A 22,864-nucleotide genomic window follows, 5' to 3' on the forward strand; every position below is an offset into this window, starting at 1 on the left:
CATGTGATTGCCTTGAAAGTGAGTGTAAGAGGGTCAGTTGCTCCTTTAGTTTTTTAGTTTTCTCAAAACTACCAAAAGTCAGACTGATTTGCACAAGCAGAATTCGACTAGACGAGTGTGAGATTGATGCAAACTTGCCAGGCAAACACTCTCATGCACTTGGCTGCTTTACAGACCCAGCTGTTAAAGTCCTACATTTGAGCTCACAGACTCGTACCATGTCAGAGGCAGTGAATACCTGCAGATGGACCCACGACCAAAATTATAAACCACTCCCATTCAAAAACATTTTAGCTCAGACAGTGTTTTCACATTACATTTCAAATAATAATAATAGCACAGAATCTGAATCATGGCGAAGTTTAATATTCACAACATTGCTCTTAAAGATGATCTGCTGCGTTTTGTTCCTCCGCTGGTATCTGTTTCAGTTCCTCCTCATACGTTCATCGACAACATCAGGAACTGTGAAGCAAAGAGGAAAAAAGTGCAGTCAATTTAACACGACCGGCAAAAGCATGAAGCCTGTGAACGCTACATTCTAAATCTGGTTAGTTATTGGAAGATAAAGGAAGCATAAAATGTCTGAAAGCCTGACTGTCATGGGACCTGGATAAACAGATCCATCACATACAGTGGCTTGCAAAAGTATTCAGCCCCCTTGAACTTTTCCACATTTTGTCACATTACAGCCACAAACATGAATCAATTTTATTGGAATTCCACGTGAAAGACCAATACAAAGTGGTGTACACGTGAGAAGTGGAACGAAAATCATACATGATTCCAAACATTTTTTACAAATAAATAACTGAAAAGTTGGGTGTGCGTAATTATTAAGCCCCCTGAGTCAATACTTTGTAGAACCACCTTTTGCTGCAATTACAGCTGCCAGTCTTTTAGGGTATGTCTCTACCAGCTTTGCACATCTACAGACTGAAATTCTTGCCCATTCTTCTTTGCAAAACAGCTCCACAACTGCTCTGTGACGGCCTCAGAGGTTGTCTAAGAGAATATTGGGAGCAACAACACCATGAAGTCCAAGAACACACCAGACAGGTCAGGGATAAAGTTATTGAGAAATTTAAAGCAGGCTTAGGCTACAAAAAGATTTCCCAAGCCTTGAACATCCCACGGAGCACTGTTCAAGTGATCATTCAGAAATGGAAGGAGTATGGCACAACTGTAAACCTACCAAGACAAGGCCGTCCACCTAAACTCACAGGCTGAACAAGGAGAGCACTGATCAGAAATGCAGCCAAGAGGCCCAAAATTGCTGGATACCTTCGTGTATTTTCCTGGATCCTGAAAGAGTTACTGTCCTTTTCCAAAGACCCATGTGTCCATTTGCAATCATCTTTTCTTAGAACAAAGTAAGAATGAAGGAAAATAAGCTGTAGCAACAAATATACCTTGAAGCCCTGTCAAAGGAAAAGAAAAAAAGTTTGATGAAAACGAGGTCGGGATCAGACGAACGTTACCGTTAGCCCCTCCTGGTCGATTTTTTTTTAACTCTTGTTTGCTCTGGACGAGCTGCAGAGATCTACAGCTCAGGTGGGGGAATCTGTCCATAGAACAACTATTAGTCGTGCATTGCACAAAGTTGGCCTTTATGGAAGCGTGGCAAGAAGAAAGCCATTGTTAACAGAAAACCATAAGAAGTCCCGTTTGCAGTTTGCCACAAACCATGTGGGGGACACAGCAAACATGTGGAAGAAGGTGCTCTGGTCAGATGAGACCAAAATGGAACTTTTTGGCCAAAATGCAAAACGATATGTGAGGCAGAAAACTAACACTGCACATCACTCTGAACACACCATCCCCACTGTCAAACATGGTGGTGGCAGCATCATGCTCTGGGGGTGCTTCTCTTCAGCAGGGACAGGGAAGCTGGTCAGAGTTGATGGGAAGATGGATGGAGCCAAATACAGGGCAATCTTAGAAGAAAACCTCTTGGAGTCTGCAAAAGACTTGAGACTGGGGCGGAGGTTCACCTTCCAGCAGGACAACAAGCCTAAACATAAAGCCAGGGCAACAATGGAATGGTTTAAAACAAAACATATCCATGTGTTAGAATGGCCCAGTCAAAGTCCAGATCTAAATCCAATCGAGAATCTGTGGCAAGATCTGAAAACTGCTGTTCACAAACGCTGTCCATCTAATCTGACTGAGCTGGAGCTGTTTTGCAAAGAAGAATGGGCAAGGATTTCAGTCTGTAGATGTGCAAAGCTGGTAGAGACATACCCTAAAAGACTGGCAGCTGTAATTGCAGCAAAAGGTGGTTCTACAAAGTTTTGACTCCGGGGGCTAAATAATTACACACACCCCACTTTGCAGTTATTTATTTGTAAAAAATGTTTGGAATCATGTATGATTTTCGTTCCACTTCTCACGTGTACACCACTTTGTATTGGTCTTTCACGTGGAATTCCAATAAAATTGATTCATGTTTGTGGCTGTAATGTGACAAAATGTGGAAAAGTTCAAGGGGGCCGAATACTTTTGCAAGCCACTGTATGTGAGGTACAGTACAGTAGAAGATACAATAGAAAAAAAACTCAGGACTCATGTTTGTGATTTTACCTGCATGATGTTCATTTGCACCCGTCCCCTGTTGAATTTGTCCATAGCCTGGAAAACTCCTGGATAAAAAAACACAGCAAGAAGTGTTCTTCTCTCTGATCTTTATGTATTTTGTACTTATCCTTGTTTCCCAAAATGTAAACCGATCTTTTAACATAGTCTTTTGTACATACTGAACATGTTCTCCAGACGGACAATGCAGGTGAGGTAGTCGTCAAAGTCAATTTCGTAGTTCTCGTCAGCAAACCTCAGCCCCACCAGCTGCAGGAGCTGGTTGTTCAGTTGCATGCCTGCATTGGGGGGAAAGCAGCAGTTATCTTTGAAACTTTGATGTTCAGATAAAAAAGATTTAGACTCAACTTACCAAAGACTCAGGACAGGCATTCTTATTAGATGTAGTGATTATTACTGTTAATATTATGTTTACAGTGTCATAATTACTGCTTTGATTAAGAACAAACTAAAAATATACTGCTATACTATATCTACTAACATTTTTAATAATATTATTATAAATAATAGTTACAGGAAATGTAGCTGGTGATATTACATGTACATCTTATGAAACAACTTTATTTGAAACAAGTGCAAATTCAATGTGTATTAAAATAGGACAAAGGTTTGTTCATTTGTCACAGAAACTAACAGGTGAAAACTCTGACGAATTCCACAGAGTTTTATATATACATACATATATATATACATACATATATACACACATATATATATGTATGTATGTATGTATGTATGTATATATGTATGTGTATATATATATATATATATATATACATATACACACATATACATACACACACACACACGATTAATGTGTCTTGAATCGTCTTGAAAAGCGCACATCGGTAGCTGAACACAACATTTAATTGGCACTTCACTAATCCCCCTCAGAGATATTTACACTGGCAGACTTCAGCAGAAAGCCAGTATCATCAATAAGGACCACTCGCACCCTCGACACTCATTTTTTTCCCCCCCTTCCCTCTGGTAAACGCTACAGGTCCATCAGGTCAAAGACAAACAGACTCAGACAGACAGACAGACAGACAGACAGATAGAGAGATATAGGGGCTTGGGAACTCTCACCTGCGGCTTTGAGAGCGCCACGAAGCTCATAAGATGACATCTTTCCTGACCGGTCCGTGTCAAAGGATAGAAAGAGCATCTGTAACAACAGACATTTGTGGTTAATAGTCTGAGCAACAAAGAAAAGTGCTCCCCCAACTTTCATCACAGAGTTCATTTACAGTTTTTCAATATAAATCAACACATACAATCCACTTCTTCATCTTTTCCCAGAAGACCTTAAACTCTTGGAACTCCATCTTTCCTGTATTGTCCACCTGGTTTACTGTGTCAAGAAAAAAACCTAAGAAGCATTGTGGAAAATAGCTTACCCCCAAAACCATTCTTTCGATCACATATAAACAAACACACACAAAATATCAAAAAAATATAAATTCGATAACTTTGTCTTGTGGTGCAATATGGACATGCTGGCATAAGTATCACTATTTTAGTGAAGCATCCATTAGGGCAAACAAAGTACGCATGGCTTAATGCGACAACTTATTTATGTAACACAATGGCAAGCATAAAATCAGTCAGTAACTTGAAAGGATACATCCATAAGATTGATGATACTGTGACAGGTGCTGAGACTCAGGCCATCAAATTTGATCTCTTTTCCTGAAGATAAAGGATTAAAGTGGTAGTGATACAAAAAGCATAGCTATATGCAATAATGCAACACAAAATCCAAAGTTTATGAATCATCTCTGACCATTAATATAAGGCATCAAGATGTGAGGAGAAAATGTATACACTGTACACAAAAGATAACATAAAGTATTTTGCTATGTGATACTGACCTCACAGGTGTTTTAAATGTATTTAGTTCAATCTTCAAATGATGTTTAACATATTTACAACACGTGGTTCATTGAGTGTGGCTTGTTATTGTATTGTTTTTGAAAGTTTTTTAGTTGCTATTAAGCCACTAAAACTTAACAACAACATAAAAGTTATTTATTTTTGCCACAGTCTGTAATCTTACTTGTGACACTTTGATTCTTGTGTTAGCAAAATCCAATGTAGGCTGATCAACCTCTCCTTTAGATATCACCCTAAAACAATCTGTAGGAAGGAAATTAGCTTTTTCTGCTTGTTTTTGTTAAATAAATAGAAAAAAACTCTTAGTATTAGCTTCACATTGTCATGGTTCTGGGTCATTTGACACAGCCTTTTGAGTTTATGGTGTTTTGTGATTTATTTGTATTATAATGCTTTAGTTTTCTATTTAGTATTGAATAAGTCCTGGGTGTGCTCTGTTTAATATTTATGTAATATTTCTCTTTTCCCGTCACTGTCTCATCCCTGTGTCTCCTGTCAGAGTCTGTCATGTTCTCTACGTATGTTTCCTTGGTTATGTCTTTGTCTCCCCTTCCTGTTTACATGTTTCCCTCCTTGTGTTTCGTTACATGTCTCCCAGGTGCGTTCATGTGTGTTGTCCCTAGCTGTCATATGCTCTGGATTTGCTCCTCACTTATGTCTGTGTCTTGCCTCCTGTTTGTACTTCTCTGTCCCCATGTCAAGTCCACGTGTCTTAGTCTCTATGTTTCCTGTTTTATTTTGATAGTCTCATGTTCCATGTTCAGTGTGTTTATTTTTGCTTCCCCTGTGGCATCATGTTCATTTGTATCAGCTGTGTTCCCCATGTGTTTCCACTTCCCTCGTCACCCTCGTGTGTATTTAATGTGTAAGACGACATTCAGTCTTTGCTGAGGAGTTTGTTTTTCATGTCTTGTGTTCCAGGAATCCATGCATCTCAAGTCTAGGTTTCAAGTTCAGTGTGTTTTCATGTTTAATGTTAATTTTCTTTGCCTTGGTTGTCTTTGCCCTTTGTTTTGTATTTTTCTACCGGCGCTATTAAATGACTATCTGTTAAAATGAAGTTCTGTTCCACGCGTCTGCTTTTGGGCCCACACCTCATCTCTACACAGTCTGCATCCGCGGACTGTGACACACATTCTAGGAGAAATTACCTGTATATCTGACTTTTAACAAATATCAGGTGAACAAGTTCAGCTTCAAACATCACAAATGTAGAACTTAATTGCAGGAGATATGATGACTACATGAAAATGCAGAAAATGGACTGAAAAGTGAACAAAAACCAGAAACTTTCATTCACTTACTTCTGCTGAGAACACCATTTAGCATCTCCTGAAGCTCTCTGACAGAAATGGCCTGATCCTGTAAAAATTATAAAGTGGAAGAGATTAGTGAATTCTGGCTAAAGAAAATTGCAAAAAAAAAAACACCCCAAAATAAATAAATACCACGATGGATGCAGAAAACAGAAATAATCATCATTTGCAGATCTGAGCTTCTTATCATAAATATAACCAGCTCTTTTCCAGTATGTTTATATTGTTATCTTAATATGTAATTTTCTCATTAAAAATAGATGTTGATAAATAAATCACGTAAAGCTCAAAAAATTGTTATAATTTAGGTTTTTTGTTGTTTTTCTGCAACATTCATATTGCAGAAAAATGATCATTATTCTACTTTCTTTTTAAGCAGCTAGCCTTTAATTGTGGTTTGGAGCTACAGATATTGTTTACCGTGGGTATTTTTTCACAACAGCTGTGCACTTAGTGTACTGTAAAACTAAAATAATGAAGGCTCAAAATTTCATTTCAAAATTCCAGAAATGGTAAAAAAAATATTTGTGGAATCATAACAACTTGAAGCACTTTAATTATTTAATTTATTTTCATTGTAAAAAGGTGAAACTTGATTTGAAAATGTACAAACTAGACAAACTTGTTCTTATAAAAACACTACTCATCTATACAAATGAAGGACGCTGTAAACACTGTTACCCTAAAGCTGAAGATGCTTTTCTTACCGGGCCAGCCAGCTGTTCAAACAGCCTTCTGAGGCCTTTCTCCTCCTTTGTCTCCTCCTCTGGAGGGCTGGGCATGGGTGGCTGATGGAAACAACACAGGATCATTATAAACACATTCAGCTGCTTGATTAACTGAACAGGTAATTGGGCTTCTGGTTATCTACTTACGTCTGGCAGGTCGGCATCAACGTTGCTTCCCATCTCTCTGTGAAGAAAAGGCATAGGTTGTCAAGAAAGGTTTTATGACACTTAGCAGTTAGTTTAAGGGTTGAAATGAAATGAAATCCCCCAAATTTTGTTTAATCAGGTTATTAAATAATTATTCCTTGATACCCAAAAGAGTCTGAAAGTTTTTCTTTCAGTTTTCTTTAGGTTTGATATTGCTTTAACTTTTTGTTTGCTCTTTTAGTTTCGTTCCAGAACCAGAGCTGCACACTCACAAAGCTTCAGCCTTTGTCTCAGAGAAGACACGAATAAGAAAGTCAGCCTCGTGGTGGGGCTGGAAAGTGGTGGGAACCAGCAGGTAGTGTCCAGGAGGCAGCGTGAAGCGTTCTGCAACCTCCCGCATGTTGATGTAGGTTCTGCTGCGTGCCTTGGATGCACTGTAACGGAAGAAGTCTTTCCCCACATGGTCCTCACCCTCTGGAGCCTGAACAAATGGGGAGAAAAGACATTAAATTAAATTTGTAAGTAAATTTGTAACAAAAGAAGAAAGTAAGTAAATACGAAGGAGCGAGACAGAAGTGCAAGGCTGACTTTTTAAAAATATAACATATTTTGAAATGCAAAGAAACCATATCACTAATAAAAAACACATCCGTTTTACCAATGTCCCAAAACTTTTTATCACTAAGAACTTCTTTAGCAGATGGTGTTCATCCAGTGAGTTTGTGTCCGAATGGTCATTTCTGGTGCATTTTTAAGGCTGTGCCTTCTCTTCATTCTCTCATAACTCTATCTTCTTGTGAAGAGATATGAAATTCTTAAATACATTTCTATTGGACAGAAGAAATACATTACTGTAATATTTCATGATTTCTATTGATATATTTAACATGTGCAGAAAAAAGTCTGAAGTTTTTGCTAACATTATTGCTCATCTACAAATATCTGTTTCTTTGAGTCAGTTTATGGCTACTTTAAACTAATGCCAAGACTAAGTCTTTCAGAAAGGGGCTAGTAAAGGTGTTCTGCAAGGACCAGCACTACACGCCATGCTATTTATGATAACATAATAAAAAAATGGTTAAAGTGCACAGTCTACAGTGGTTTTTTTCAGACCTCATACACAGCAAAGCCAATGGTCTCCAGGTCCAGGCCTTCTTTTCGCAGTTTTCGTCTGTTCTTTTGCATCAGCGCGATGACCACACTGCAAGTATTATCACCATCAGCATCGTTCAGCAAAAGCTTGAACTGAGGGTTGGTCCAAAATGTGTCTGCAAATTAAAAATGTAGAACTTTTAGAGAGCAGTTTGAGATAGAAATGCCAACTGAATTCTGCATTTAAACCAGTTCATGTCAAAATATAAATACCTAAAAAGGAAAATCCAATGAAATCTCTAAGTATGCCTGACACTTTGCTGAATTTGTTTGTCTAAAAATGTTTGATTTGTAGATGTATTGATCTCACCAATGTAGTTTCTGCAGCCTCCAGCAGTGGAACCCCGAATCCAGTTTCCCTCAAACACATTGACTGCCCACTGATGTTTTGTGTCCTCAGTCAGGGAGTCAGGACTCATGTTGCAAATCTCCACTTTGTCATAGTTCCTCTTGAAGTCCTCAAATTCCATCCTGGAGTTGCAAACAGCAACAACATTGTGAATCCTAAACTAGCACAGCTGTACTGTGTGTGAATTTTGGAAAAATTCATCCATCTAATCATTAGCAAGGCTTAAAGTTAGGACCATGGACTCTTTAACTGGGCGACAACAAAGTCTGTAGCTGATAGCTGGAATTAGCAGAGATTAGCTGGCTCAGCCTAAGAACATGCAAACTTGATACAGCAAGGCGGCAACCGGGATTTGAGCCAAAAACATTCTTGCTGTGAAGTAATAGCGCTAACTATTGCACAAGAGTGTGAAATTTTATAGTTTTAAAAAAAGCCTAGCTGAAGTTTGTCAACAATGCCTGAAACTCATTTACATTAATTTACTATTTTGTCCAAGTCAGAGAAGCATGAAAATCTATGGCAGTTCATGTTTGCCATTTTATTTCATTCCACTGCTACATTCATATACTACATATGCAAAAATATTATACGATAATGTGAAGAAAAACACATTGTCGTATAAACTTGGAGACTGCTAAACATATTACACATCTTAATCTGTAGTTTGAAATTTATTATGTGGACTCACCAGAATTCACCATCGTCTGCTGAATTCTGCAGTATGCGAGTTTTTTCTGCACTGTCGACATAATTCCACTCTCTGGAACTGAAAAAAAAAAAAAACAGAGGATCTGTTACAACGTTAATCAGAGAAAAAGTACCACTATCAAAATGAGAACTATTAAATTTTCTTTGGACAATTATTTTTCCCTTGAATCTGTTGAAAATCAAACGTGGAGTTACTGAAATTGTCTAAATGTGAAATCTGGGAAAATTTCAGATATTTGAATAATATTATTCGAATGGCCCTTTGGCACCTGAGCGTCTCAGGGGTACCTGGGGTGTAATTACCATTTTTTGTGGCCAAGTCAATGATGATTGCATAATAACTTGGAACACAGAATGACTGAATGCATATGCAAAACAGAAACCAAACATGTAAAACATCTACACATAGACACAACTTTTTTTTACTGTTCAACAATAGGCTGCATCGGTCAGAATGTGAACCATATTCAAAGTAACAAATATATTGTGTGACTATAGACTTGAGATAAACTACGAAGAAGACTCTCACGCACAGACTCCTCAAGGAGACCTGCTTTTCATGTGGAAGGGTGAACTTTATACAATATGTGTAGTTTCAAGGTCAAAATAAAGTTTTCTTTATTCTTACTTATCACTCCAGGCACCGTTCCACTCAACCTGTCCCCAGGGGTTTCTAATCCGGACCAACTTCACCTTCTGACCTCTGGCATTCACCTAAAAACCCAAAACCAATATTCTGTGACTACATTGTTGAAAAGTATATGATCTTCAGTTTTTTTAGTCTTGCTTTTATTTAAATTTAAACTTAAACTTAAATGTAATTAATGTGTCTTTGTAGGATTTTAGGTGTTGTTTTTAGTTTTTAAAGCTGTTGTGTTTAAGGTAAAGGCAATTTTTTAAAGATCGAAGTTTCATATTCACAGATGTACAGTCGCATCTTTTAACAAGTATTACAATTACCCTGAGTCTGTAAACTTCTAATTACGATTATTCAGCAACAAGTGGCTTCCCCTCATTATTCTTACATCTGCTGCTGAGACTGTTACTGAGACTTTTACCTCTTCTACACCTGTGATGGAGTATGCATGTCCTTTCACCAGGCCTGTGGAAGTCTTAGCCTCTGACTCTGCAGAGCTACTGATCTGAAGAAAACCAAAGCATGGTTTGGAACATAAAACACAGTAACTGAGCTGATATGTTGAGTAAACCTCATGGGCAAAAATTAAAAATTAGATTGTTTGTTTTACATCGATAGAGCATCCCATCATTGAGCCTCGGTCCAGGGCTTTCTTCATGATATTGAACAGGTCGCCCGGAGCAGCCTTGGTCTCATACATTTCACCCACACCACCAGTGAAGTCCTCCATGGCCTCCATTGTGCTGCCACCCTTCAGGGCTTCATAGCTGCCATTCAATCTAAAATAAACAAAAGAAAAAAAAACATCCTAGTGTTTCAGTGCAATCTAATTTAATTGTATTTATACAATGTTTCTTTAAATAACCTCTTGTCACATGTTTAACATGCATGTAACAAGATGAATGGAAAGATAAAAGACAAACAAAATATTAAGATGAAGTAAGTTATGTTACTTGGCGTAGGCTTTCTCCAGCAGCGCACTCCAGAACTCATTGATGGAGGCTGAGTGGAGCATGATGAGTCGATTTCTCACTGTTGGCAGTCTGTCGTCCACAACCACATCGAGCCATTTGTTGTGGTTCCAGAACTGAGGGACCACCAGAGAACAAGTTACAAGACAGTGTAACTAACAGAGAAACCAGTGAGTTTACTGCCTACACCAACTTCACTCAAAGTGAAGACAATGTTTGATTACTTAAAATAATCTCACTCGTAAATCTGTTTGTTGGTCTCTGTTTGACTCAAATGTGTTTTTTGCTCGCAACACAGTGTAAAATGTAAAAAAAAAGCACAAAGGTACTGAAAAAAGACAGCTGGGGGAACATTGTGGAACCCATTCTTTTGAATGGGTTGGGCACTGCATCTTTTTTCCAATACACCCGCCTGCTTAAAATGTACTGCAAATACACTACAGGCTGTGGTTTAACACATTATTAACTGAACATTTTGCCAAATGATCAATCAGTCAAAAAGTGTTTAACTTCTTTTAATGTCATCAGTCTCTTTTGTTGCAAGTTCTGGAGTCGCTGAAGCACAACAATTTTTAAAAGAACATTCAAATGCATGACACTTCTTTAAATGTGCTGTCATCCTGGTTCTTTTTATCCCTTATGTGTTTGCTTATTCCAGGAAATACTGCAGTGTGTAAACATCTTTGTAGAGTCTGTTATTATGATCAGAGAATCCTACCTGGAAGTGAAAGATACCAGCATATCTCTGATCAAATTCCTGGTCAGGTGGGACAACTCGGGCCAGGGCTTCTTTTTTCATAGTCAACGAAGCGACGGCTGCCAGGAGCCAGCAGTCCCCTGTGGAAATAAACAAGTGCCACATTAATAAAACCGTGAAATATGTGAATATTCAAGATTTAACAGGAGTTAAGTAACTTGAATACCAACCGAGCTGTCCTTGGCAAATGTCTGTTCTGTCTGCGCCATCTAAGATGAACTTTGGGTTTTTGCATATCTCCTGTTAAAGGGTCACAAAACAGGAAAAAAAAACTGGTCGGTTTATTTTTTAAATGACAGGGGAGACTGGTGTGTTTGATAGGTGTGTTCACATTCCAGCCATATTAATCGGCTGGAATCCCAGTCAGTGCGCACAAAATACACAGCACACAAAGCACACACCCAGGACAGAAATGTGTAGTAATTGTAACGAGCATGAGTTGTGAGTTCGACAGGTTGCTTAAATCGGGTCAGCTCTGTAGGCGTGTTAACAGGTAAAGATAGTGGAGCTGAAGTGCACGATAAGAGACAGTACCCAAAAAAATGAACGAGAACATGACATAGTTTGAAGGATTTCATGAGCCAAAAACTCATGAAACTGTACATAAATGTCTCAGCATTAAGTTGATCAGCGAAAGAAAACCTCTGGCACTACTTTAGAGCAGCTGCAAACCAGCCCACTCCACTTTTACTTCAGAAAAGTTGGCTCAGAGTGGTACAAACTCATGCTGCACTCAGCTATATTTACACAGTTCACCTGCAGAACTGGTTTTGCTGCTACAACTATAAGTATTTCATTACTTGGTTTAGGTTCAGAGTAATAAAAACAGAGTTTTGATCAACTTTCATTTTTTGAATGGAATCATTTCAGTAATTTGTCGTCTAATGTTATCAGTGCTTTTGCAGTCACCTGCTGTGGCCATGCAGTTCATGTAGTTAATGTAGATGTATTTGAATAGTAAACATGCACGTTTTTAAGGGTATGAAAAAATCACCAGATAATCATTAGATAAAACATAGTGAAGTCACTCAGTATTTTGAAATTCATGAACAGTACATGTGCATCTAACAGATTTCAAGAGCTCTTTTGAGTATAAGAATGCTCAGTGCCTACATACCGTGGGCCTCTTCCATTCAATCTGGACAGGAACTTTCTCGCTGAAGAAGAGAGAGGAGTCCTTGGCAGGGAAATCTGGATCCTCAAACAGGACTCCCTTCATGAGACATTCATGCCTCAGCTGCTCAAAGGATTTCCCATCTGACTGTGTGTTCTCAGCCTGGCTTGTGGACATCTTCTCTTTTGGGAAGAATTTCGGCGAGTGGAGGAGAAGCAGGTGAGGTGACGCGTGATGGAGTGCTGCTGAGTGTTTGATGCAGAGACAAGTCTGACAGGTGGGTAGGGCTGGAAGGTCCACACCCTCCACACAGAAACTGGTTTGTCCTCCTGCGGCAGTCAACCTCACCCCTCGTGGCTCGCTCACACTGTGCCATCTGTTCTCTTTATCTATTTCTCTTTTTTAAGACTTGGCCTGCCAAACACTGGGAGAAGCTAATCTTGATTATTTTGCATCGCTGGAACTGATAGCAATGATCTTTGCCCAGCATCTAACTGGGATATGTTAGACTTGTAGAACCAAACAGAGGGTAACTGCTTATTTTGCCATTAAACTTTCACAGTGTTGAAAAATCAATCAAATTAAAGGATTCAAATTTGTGTCTGCTGGGACTTCTATAAGGAAATTACTTGGCCTGGATGTACTAGCGCAACATGGCTTTCACATGGAAACAGAGAGAGACAAATAATTTTTAAGGGGGCAGGGCTGAGACCACAACTGATGCCTGTGGTGTTTGTTTGTTTTTTGTGACAAATCATTAAAGGACAAATGATCACCCCTATCATTTATTTACGCCTAACAAGCTTTTTATGTAGTTCTCAACTTAAAAAAATAACTACAATTCAACTAAATTGTTGATAGAGCTCGAATGTCATGTCGCAGATTCCAAGTAAAGCAAAAGAAATAATTTAATAATGCAGAGCAACTACTGAGCAGCTACTGAGTGATCAACACTGTCTGTATCAGCCTCAGTGTCTTGTCATTTTGTGTCTCTGGCCACTGTAACAGGGTTACAGATCAAAGATCTATCTGTCCCTCCCTTTTTCTCTAAGCAGTGCAGACAGATTTAGGGTGTGCCAGCATAGTATCTGCACCACCCTGCATATCTGACCCACAGCAGTGACACTTCACACTGTCAGGTATGACATCCACATTCCTGTCCCACAGTCACTGGATTCCTCTCATAGCTGAAGAAGAACTTGCACTGAGCTGTACTCTTTTGGGTTACTATTTAATTAACCTCCTAAGACCCGAACTCTTTCATGGCATGCATTTTAAATTTTTCTTTGCTATTTGGGTTGTTTGGGACCTGATGAATGTAAAAACAAAGAATTACCAGATCTTTTTTTTTTTTTTACCTAATTTTTGTTTCTGAGACAAATGACATCCACATATGAGGACATTGGTTTTAAATTTTGATACAACAGTGTCAGTATAATGTCCTCGTAAGTGGATATCAGGCCCTTGTAGAGAAAAATTTTGGTCTAGACATCCTAAAATGTGATGTCCACATATGTGGACGCCAGGTCCTAGGAGGTTAATGTACTTGTGACCTTAATTACACAAATAAAAATATGGGTGATGTAGTTTTGCAGCATCCTCTACCTTCTCTTTGTCTAACTCCATCAACTGTACTTGGTTGTATTACTTCAAAAAAGTAGCAGTAAGAGGTACAGTTGCTATTTAGGCCAAGATTTACAAGTACAGAAGCATCAAACATATGTAGTAAACCTTAGTAACAAAAAGTAGAATATTAGTTATTGTTAATATCTTTTAGTGGGGTCTGACTTCTCTTCTCTGAATAACGTAAATTTAATTTCAGAATATTTCAGGATTTACTCTGCCCTCTACTGTCATTTAGTCTCCTTACATTCACCTGTAGCTCAGGTGGCAGAGCAGGTCAGCTGCTAATCAGAAGGTTGGCAGTTTGATCACTGGCTGCTCCAGTCTGCATGCCAAATATCCTTGGGCAAGATACTGACCCCAAGTTGCTCTCCAGTGCACTGGAGTGCGAATGTGTGTAAAGCAATGAAGCATAAAAAATTGTGGTTGTGTGAATGAGACACATTAGCATGCTTTGACTGCTAGACTGTAGAAAGGTGCTCTATAAGAACCAGTCCATCTACCGTTTACCCAGTTTTGGTGCACAAGTTAATTCACCTTTTATCACAGTAGCTATGACAAATATAGGTGTAGGTTTCATGTGCATCTACACATACATATGTGTAGATCAGGGGTGACCAACTCCAGGCCTCGAGAGCCGGTGTCCTGCAGGTTTTAAATGTGTCCTTGATCCATCACAGCTGATTTAAATGGCTAAATTACCTCCTCAACATGTCTTGAAGTTCTCCAGAGACCTGGTAATGAACTAATCATTTGATTCAGGTGTGTTGAACCAGGGTGTTATCTAAAACCTGCAGGACACCGGCTCTCGAGGCCTGGAGTTGGCCACCCCTGGTGTAGATGCACGTTTGTATGTGCATCTGGATATGTGTGAGATATGTGCATTCACTTGTTTTTGTTATGTGGATTTCTCCTAAATGAAGCATGGTGCATTTTAAAATGTGCTATACAAATAAAATTAGCATTTCTATCGTAGTGTGCAGCCTTCGCACCAATACAGAAACATGTGAAATGTTTAAATACAGCTATTAACGCAGCCAGTAAAATAGAAAGGATCAGCACTTTCAGTTGTCAGGTGATCAAGGATGACTGGGATGGTGCTAACTGAACCGGAATTCTGAGGTTTTTATAATAAAGTATAATATGTGCTTAAGTACTCAGAAAGCTAAGTATTATGGTTGGATTCTTATATGACGTATTACTTTTCAGTGTCCTTCATTGTTCATCAATATGATACAACAAAAAAGGAATGAAATCTGACATTGTTAAAAAGAAATTGTTATTTCTTGTTTTGGACTACAAAAGAAAACAGAAAGCTTGGTGACCACCAAAAGAAAAGTTCCAGGCTGGATTTATGAATAAAACATCAAACCCTAACCAGACTTTATATGAAATAACCCAGGAATATCTGTGTTACCAGTAAGGCCCCCCAAAACTTACAAAAATAATGTCTATTTACAATTTTTATGAATTGCACAGTTAGATTTTTTTTTTCCAAAAATAAACAAACCAAAAAAACAGCCTTCAATGCTTAGAAATGAGAGTTTTTACACCCACAGCTACAGTGGGCACTCAGACACGACCTGCTGCTGTAGAACAAGAAAAAAAATCACATTTTTCTGCTGTTAATTCACAATAACTTGCTTGTCCCTGAAGAACCTTTAAAACGTAATAATTTTTAAACTTGATAGGATTTATAAATGTGGTCTTGTCTACCAGCATTCCATAAGCCAAACATGATATCAGTTCCATATCTCATTTCACAACTGAAAAGTGAAAACAAAAACAAATATAAGTTATTCCATTAGCAACATAGCTACCAACCAGTGATGGACGTGTGAGCCAAACAGAACACTAAACAATGTGCTATGTTTGAGACGACCCTTAACAGTCCACAATCATTTCTTTAACATACTTTCGTGTGTTTTCAGTCCAGTCTCTGCTGCCAACAAGGAGCAATATTAGGTGATTATGTCGAGTGGTTTCAGGATGGTGACATCAAATCTCTTTAACCTAATACATCTTAGAAGCAATAGTTACTCTCAGTGTAGATAGACCTAGATTAGTTAGGAAAGTTATTTATTAGCAGGAGGCCTGATAGTTATTTACTGGAAGCATCTACCTACATGTTAAAACACACCGAGCAACATTATCTTTGTAACGTTCATTTTGTCAATATTGAGCACATCAACACAAATAAATCAGCAGACTTCCTTCATCTTCCTAAATCAGGTAATGAGACAGTTGTGAGAGGACATGAACACAGGTTAGTTTCCTTTAAAAAAAAATACCACAATTACTGTGGACATTAAACTTTCTGAATTAAGACAAAAATTCAGAACAAAACTACCATTACCAGCCTTCAGTGTCAATCTGCCAGTAAGAGCGGCCGTGTCAACTTATTTCCTGCTCTGCCACAATGCAAACATCGAGTTGGTTCAGAAGTGGGCGTGGCTGAAAACAACTACACTGTGAGCATGTGCAAAGAAATTTCACTGTCACCTATGGTGCAAAGCACTTTATAGTCAGCTACCCTAACTTATTTTGGTCCCATGTATGCACCTCAGTATACCAGACTCTATATACTAAGTGCATGCTTGTGTAAAAAAAACTTTAATACCTTCAAAGACACTGATACAGTTACTGCGCTGAAGACAAACTTGGCAGGAGGTGGTTGTTTTCAGTGTTCTTCTGATGGTGATCTACTTGAATTACAATGTGGATTCGACTCAACTGAAAACCCATTTTACTGAAGAAAGGTATGCTATGATGAGTGTAAAGAATCTATGTGCCAAATGGCCATGTGAAGTAACATGCATTCAATTAGTGATAAAGAAAATGTAGATATATATACTTTTGTTTGGTCTTCATTTTCATTAAATTTTAGACATCATTCATTTTCATTTCTGGTTGTCACAGAATATTCAGTCACTGCATTTAATTTTGTCAAAGACCTTCAGCAATTTCCACATCGCCACCAGACCTGAATGCTCTTCTTACAGAATGAGAAGCTGTCATACTCTGCAAATGCACGGCTGCACTGAGACCACACAGAGTGGTTTTCTTCTCCTTATTTGCAGTAACAGCATTTTGCTTTGTATATTATTTACAAATAAATAATATCTGCCCTATTCCTTTTGGCTAAAGAAGGTAGCATTTGGTTCATTTTGTGAAGAGTTAAAATACACGTCAAACACCAGAAGAAGAGCTTGAATTAGCAGTGAAAGCTGATAAAGAATTGTGACAGATGGGGTTTGGGTTTAGGCTTTGTCTAGCTGCCTAACCCAAAGAAAGCCAGTCAATGTTGAATGTACTTTATTGTACACTTCTCAGGTTTGAAATATTAAAGTTTTCTTTTGGGGTAAAGCTGCCTGATAATGTCAGTTATTCCAACAGTAACAATATTTCCTGAATTTACATCACAACAGAAAAACAGAACTTCACAATTTTTAGACCATCAGTTAAACAAGAAACTGGGAGATTCTTCAATATTGACATATCGTGAATTCACTTTTGTAATTTATTTCTTTATTTAAAAAAAAAAAAAAAAAAAAGCCAGTTCATGAAGAATGAAATTTGAAGGAAAGAAAACAAAAACATGTATCTCTGTTTTTATGCCAAGAATTAATGAGCAAAACAAGGATCGGGCTCCTGAGTTTCAGACATAGGGAAACATTCAGCTCTCGCCCAAAAGAGCACCAGATGTGACAGCTACATCTACTGCTCCGCTTTCTCTTGTGCGGTTCCCGTCACCAGCAGCAAGTTGCAGGCCATAAACTGGACATTGAGCACGTTGCTGGTGTTTCCAGTGTACATTCCCACCAATTCGCTGGACGAGCTGTCAGCTGACGTCCCACCGTGGGAGTTGCGGATGTCCCACACCCGCACTGAGTTGTCCATAGATGAAGATGCCACTAGGCTGCTGTCCGGACTGAAGGACAGGCTGGTGACACTATCTGTGTGTCCCCTTAGGTCTTTGAACAAAGTCCCAGATGCCAAATCCCACAGCTTCACCCGCTGGTCCTCACCAGCGGACGCCAAGTACTTGCCATTTGGTGAGAAAGCGAGTGAGAGCACAGGGCCACGGTGGCCTGTAAAAAGGCGAACAGACGCCCCCTGTTGGGTGCTCCAGAGCCGCACAGTCTTGTCTGTGGACCCGGTGGCTAAATAATTGGAGTTCGGGTGGAATTTCACACAGTCAACATCAGAAAGATGCCCTGCATAGAGCCTCAGTGGGTATGTCCGGGAGAATGTCCAGAGACGGGCGGTGCGATCGTGAGAGCAACTGGCAAAGTAAAGGCTGCAGGGGCTGACGTCCACATCCCATACCGGGTAGACATGCCCCTGGTAGAGCACCGTGTTGGTGAAGCTGCCCAGGTCCCAGTAGCGGATGGTTGTGTCCTCAGAGCACGAGAGCAAGCCGGAGCTGTCTGTGAGGAAGGCGGTACGAAATACTGGACCACTGTGACCTCGCAGTGTCTTTATCTCACTGCCTGAGCTGTCCTCTTCATCTACCTTGGAAGAAATGATGAAAGATTACATAATTGTACTTGATTTTGTTCCTATGCAGCTTAATCTAAAAATAATGTACACCATTTATTTCATTTGTTTTTACATTAAATTATTTAGTAAATTTAGATTTTTAATCTTTAACTCTGCAGGTCTTTTTAAAAAGGACCTGAAGTGAAGTGGCTAAAGTTAAAGCTATCCAGTGCGTAGAGGCCGCCATAAGCTAGCAACCTTGGTATGTGCAAGCAAAGGAAAAAAACAAAAAACAAATTCAAAGCAGTTAGGAGTTCAGTTAAAAAAAAAAAGAAAGAAAAAAAATTCCTTGTTGTCTAATGAATTTATAAATATACTGAAAAATAAACTATATAAAGCTGTTGCGCCTCCTTTTGGTTGGCAAAGTAAAACTCATTTTATCATTTCTACCTCTTTCCAGTAGCAAAGAACTTGGTTTCAGATGTTTCAGTGAAAGAAGATCTAACTAACTCCAGCTTTGGAGAATAATATTGGGGGCAATAATTTCTTCTGTTATAATATTTTTTAAGTATTTGCATTGAAGACAAACTAAATTGTTTGTATCTGCTGTAATTTATGGTTCATAGGAAGAAAATCAATAACAGCAGGTTACACATTTTAACTGAGCAAATTGCAATTGGTTCAGCTCTGCTCACTACATCTTATCAGCCTTCCCTTACATTCTTGTTGCAATCATTCTGTCACACCTTTGACATACCTCTCCACCCTGCCTCCACCCTTTTCTTCGCCTCTTGTGTCTGTTGCTTTGGAAGGTTGCCCTCAGGTATTTAAACTCATGTACTCATGTCAACGTCTACTCCTTGTGCCTGCAACTTTCCAACATCTTCCTCTCAGTCACATACATGTAATTTGTATTTCCAACTCTTCCATCTGCACCCTACTCTCACTACAGATCACAATGTCATCTGCAAACATCATAGTCCATGGAGACTCCTACCTGACCTCATCTGTCAGCCTGTCCATCACCACTGTAAACAAGACTTCACCACTGTGTCTCTGTTCTCATGACAAACTTTGTCTTGTCCTCAGGATTATTTTCCTACATTTTCTCAGATTTTGTACACCAAAAGAAACACATGCAAATTTTAAAAAAGAAAAAGAAGATATGGAAACAATTAAGGTGAAGACTTCTCATAACAATGTCTACTTACTTCCTCCTCCAGTACGTCACATGCCAGGTGGATGTGTGACACATCAGCCTGATGGGGCCTGGCCTTAAGCTTTCTGGCACGGAGGCTCCACAGCTTTACCGTGGAGGTGTCAAATCCACCGGCCAGCAACCGACTATCAGCCGAGACCTCAGCAGTGTTCAGCATCTGCTCTGTGTGGTGGAAGGCGTAAAAACAGACAGTGGTGAGTGACGGTGGTCCCTCGCGGACTTTCTTGACACAGTCCTGCAGAGCCTCAAGGGCTGCTTCATTCTGTGGGATCCCTGCTGGGACCTCCACCCCATCACCGCCTTCTGTTCCATCCACTCCTGCCCAGGAGGAGGTGGAGTTTGGAGCAGCTGTAGATCCGCCAGCAGCTCCATAGAGCTGGTAGTCTGTCCGCCTCGAGGCACTGACCTCCAGCTGCAGGTGTGTACTGAGGATCCTACAGAGGGCGCTGTTGTCCTCACTCTGCAGGTAACGCAGCAGGTAGCTGTAGGCTGGCTCCGTCAGGTGAACCACATATTTGTGCTCTAGGAAAGCATTCAGCTTGGGGTTGGTCACAATGTCTTGTGCACTGAGGACATGGCGGAGCTGCTCTATGATGGTACGCTGCTCACTGTCCTGAAGAAAGGCGCCATGAAAACGACTGTAAAAACCATCCACAGCCCCCTTCAGTCCAAAGCGCACCATGTCCAGGTGGAGGTAGACGAAGAGCGGATAGAGGACACTGCTCACCTCTTTTGCCCAGGATATGTCTGCTTCTATTTAGTAGAAAAAAATATGTATATTTTTTAGGCTTTTGTAATCAGTAACAACAAAGGTTAACAATATCGTAACACAGTTCCATCATCTCATTCTCGATATCCATGTGGAGCTGTTTGTATACAAGCCAATAATCATCCATTTTGTTATTCATGCCCTTTCAAAAAATGTAAATGAATAAACAAATAAATACGAACATAAATGTATGAAAGACAAATCTTAAACCCAAAGTTTGTAATCCATGTTTCTCTCTTAACAGTCAGGACAAAACAATGTGGACTCGCACAAAAACAGCTTAAGAAATGTTGACAAAATGAAAAAATATCAGCTCTGGATGGTCAATAATACAAAAGCACAATTATCAGAGAAAAGGAAAATATTTAAAACTGCAGCAATATGTCATCTTTCAGAAAGAAGCCCCAGTCGTCCACAACCTTTGTCTCTTTCTGCTGCTTAGGATGCAGCTTTACCACTACCTAAAAAAGTGGAGCCGAGGCATAAACTTTGGGAACAACTACAATTATAGATGTGCAAGTCTAGACTCATCCACTCAGTGATGTAGAGCTCATACCTGACAGGAAGGCACGGAGCTTGGAATACTGAATCTCATACTGCTGTGGGTCATACTGGCATGGTGCAGCAGAAACGACATTGGAACATCCTGACTCCGTCTGCACTGCTCAGACATAGAGAAAGAAGATAAAGAAGAAACCAGGAAAAGTGTTAATTACATAGAATATTGCCAATCAAAGGCTCAAATACATTACACTGCATTATGAAAATAGATTATTTATCTTAACCAATTATCCTAGGGACACAGGTGAGCTGGAACCTATCCCAGCTGTCTTATGGTACACCTTAGAAAGGTCAGGAGTTTAACACAGGGTTAAAACAAAACAAACAAACCAAGACAAAAAACACAGTCTCACAATCACTTAGAATCACCAATTACCTAACATATGTCTCTGCACTGTGGAATTAAACCCAAGCAGGCCCATGGAGAGCATGGAAACTCCATATAGACAGCTCTAGGCTCTACAAGGTTCAAGCCCAAAACCAAATCCATGTTGCACTGAGGCGGCAGTGCTAATTTTTGCAGTGAAGCCAATCCTGTGGTGTATGTGTAGTGTTTTCGTGTGATCATTCTTTTCTCATAACTATGTGGATGTGCGATCTATTAATTAGGCTGGAATCATCATCATCATCATCTTACCCGTGAGACTTGCAGCCATTTCTTCGGGGGACTGGTAGAGCTTGGCTCCTTTCAGGGAGCCGTCAGTGTCCACATACTGCCTCCTCTTCAGGTACTGAGCCACGGCATACTGGATCTGCTCAGTGCGAATCCGCTTCATGACCTTACGAGCACAAACTACAGTGTCAGACACCTGGCACTTTTCACAGCACCTTCTCTCGCTCATCCACCCAATAAATCGGAAGCATATAGTAACTGTTTTCGTGCTCACAACGGACTACAAAATATGATACATGTCTGTGACTACTAAAAATTCTCATTCATCATCTCCATGGTCAAATTAAACCTCTTGAGCACAGCATCACCTAGTAGCTAATTACATAGCAAAGCAACGCTGGCGTGTTTACGTTACAAGCATTACAAAGGGCCCAGCTAGCACTACAAAGATACGTGCCAACTAACCTGAAAGTCAGCAAAGAACTAGGCATGCAGTGTAAAGCTGTCAAGTTTCGACAGTAGAGGAGGATGCTTACACCAAGCTAACTGGCTAACTTCCTAATGCTAGAAGTGGGCCTGGCCGCTAAACTTTTAGCGGGATTAATGCCGTACCATCATTATTTGGACATTGCTACTTACTGCATAACGTGTTGCTGTCCGCCTTCAGTTACTGTATCCAAACCGACCGCTTTTAACGCATCACTGTATCTGGCTATAACTACTACATCAACGCCGTTCGCTGCCGCTCCATCGTGGTTATCCAACCCTGTCAGACTCCATCAACTCATGCTAGCTAAAGCAGCTAAGCTAGCTGGCCGCTCTCATCTTTAATCAGCAATTCTAGGTGTCGTTAATCTACTGCTTTCGCCTGGCTCCCCGTTAGTTTCAAGCTCAAGGCTAAATCTATAGATAACAGATTTCCTGAGAAGAAAAAAAATCTTAGAACACAGTTATTAGGTTGATAAAATATAATTGTTGTAGTTGATAAAAGTCAGCTACTATGATGAGATGCACCGAATAGTTTGGAGTCTCCTAAAGATCTGATGTCATCTTGATGACATAAATTTGTGTTTGTTTTACTTTATAAATTTATATTTAAGCTTAAATTTACTGACCCAGAGGCAAAATGTCTCTGCCAATCCCTGCTGTACAGAAATCTGTGTGAAAGTGCACTATTAAGTCACTAAATTAACTCTCACAGTATTTAGCGTACTTAACTCACTTTTT

At 39.5% G+C, this 22,864-nt stretch overlaps 2 protein-coding genes across 2 annotated transcripts; both read right to left on the reverse strand.

The window, feature by feature from the left end:
- Window positions 1-399: 399 nt before the first annotated feature.
- capn9 (calpain 9) lies at window positions 400-12,547 on the reverse strand. Its single transcript, XM_063475583.1, has 20 exons — window positions 12,374-12,547; window positions 11,427-11,496; window positions 11,218-11,336; window positions 10,482-10,615; window positions 10,139-10,307; window positions 9,950-10,033; window positions 9,520-9,605; window positions 8,872-8,949; window positions 8,145-8,305; window positions 7,796-7,950; window positions 6,955-7,163; window positions 6,683-6,719; window positions 6,515-6,595; window positions 5,796-5,853; window positions 4,223-4,287; window positions 3,873-3,941; window positions 3,685-3,763; window positions 2,757-2,873; window positions 2,584-2,642; window positions 400-465 (listed from the first exon to the last, which is right to left on the reverse strand). Exons 1-20 carry the CDS (start codon window positions 12,545-12,547, stop codon window positions 439-441), a joined length of 2,031 nt encoding a protein of 676 aa, XP_063331653.1. The 3' UTR covers window positions 400-438.
- Window positions 12,548-16,587: 4,040 nt separating this feature from the next.
- taf5l (TAF5-like RNA polymerase II, p300/CBP-associated factor (PCAF)-associated factor) lies at window positions 16,588-22,476 on the reverse strand. Its single transcript, XM_063475723.1, has 5 exons — window positions 22,277-22,476; window positions 21,662-21,803; window positions 21,020-21,124; window positions 19,687-20,447; window positions 16,588-18,508 (listed from the first exon to the last, which is right to left on the reverse strand). The coding sequence occupies exons 2-5, from the start codon at window positions 21,798-21,800 to the stop codon at window positions 17,711-17,713; spliced, it is 1,803 nt and encodes a 600-aa protein (XP_063331793.1). The 5' UTR covers window positions 21,801-21,803; window positions 22,277-22,476; the 3' UTR covers window positions 16,588-17,710.
- Between the last annotated feature and the right edge of the window lie 388 nt (window positions 22,477-22,864).

This window comes from Pelmatolapia mariae, linkage group LG6 (assembly GCF_036321145.2).
Source record: "Pelmatolapia mariae isolate MD_Pm_ZW linkage group LG6, Pm_UMD_F_2, whole genome shotgun sequence".
NCBI classification, from domain to species: domain Eukaryota; kingdom Metazoa; phylum Chordata; class Actinopteri; order Cichliformes; family Cichlidae; genus Pelmatolapia; species Pelmatolapia mariae.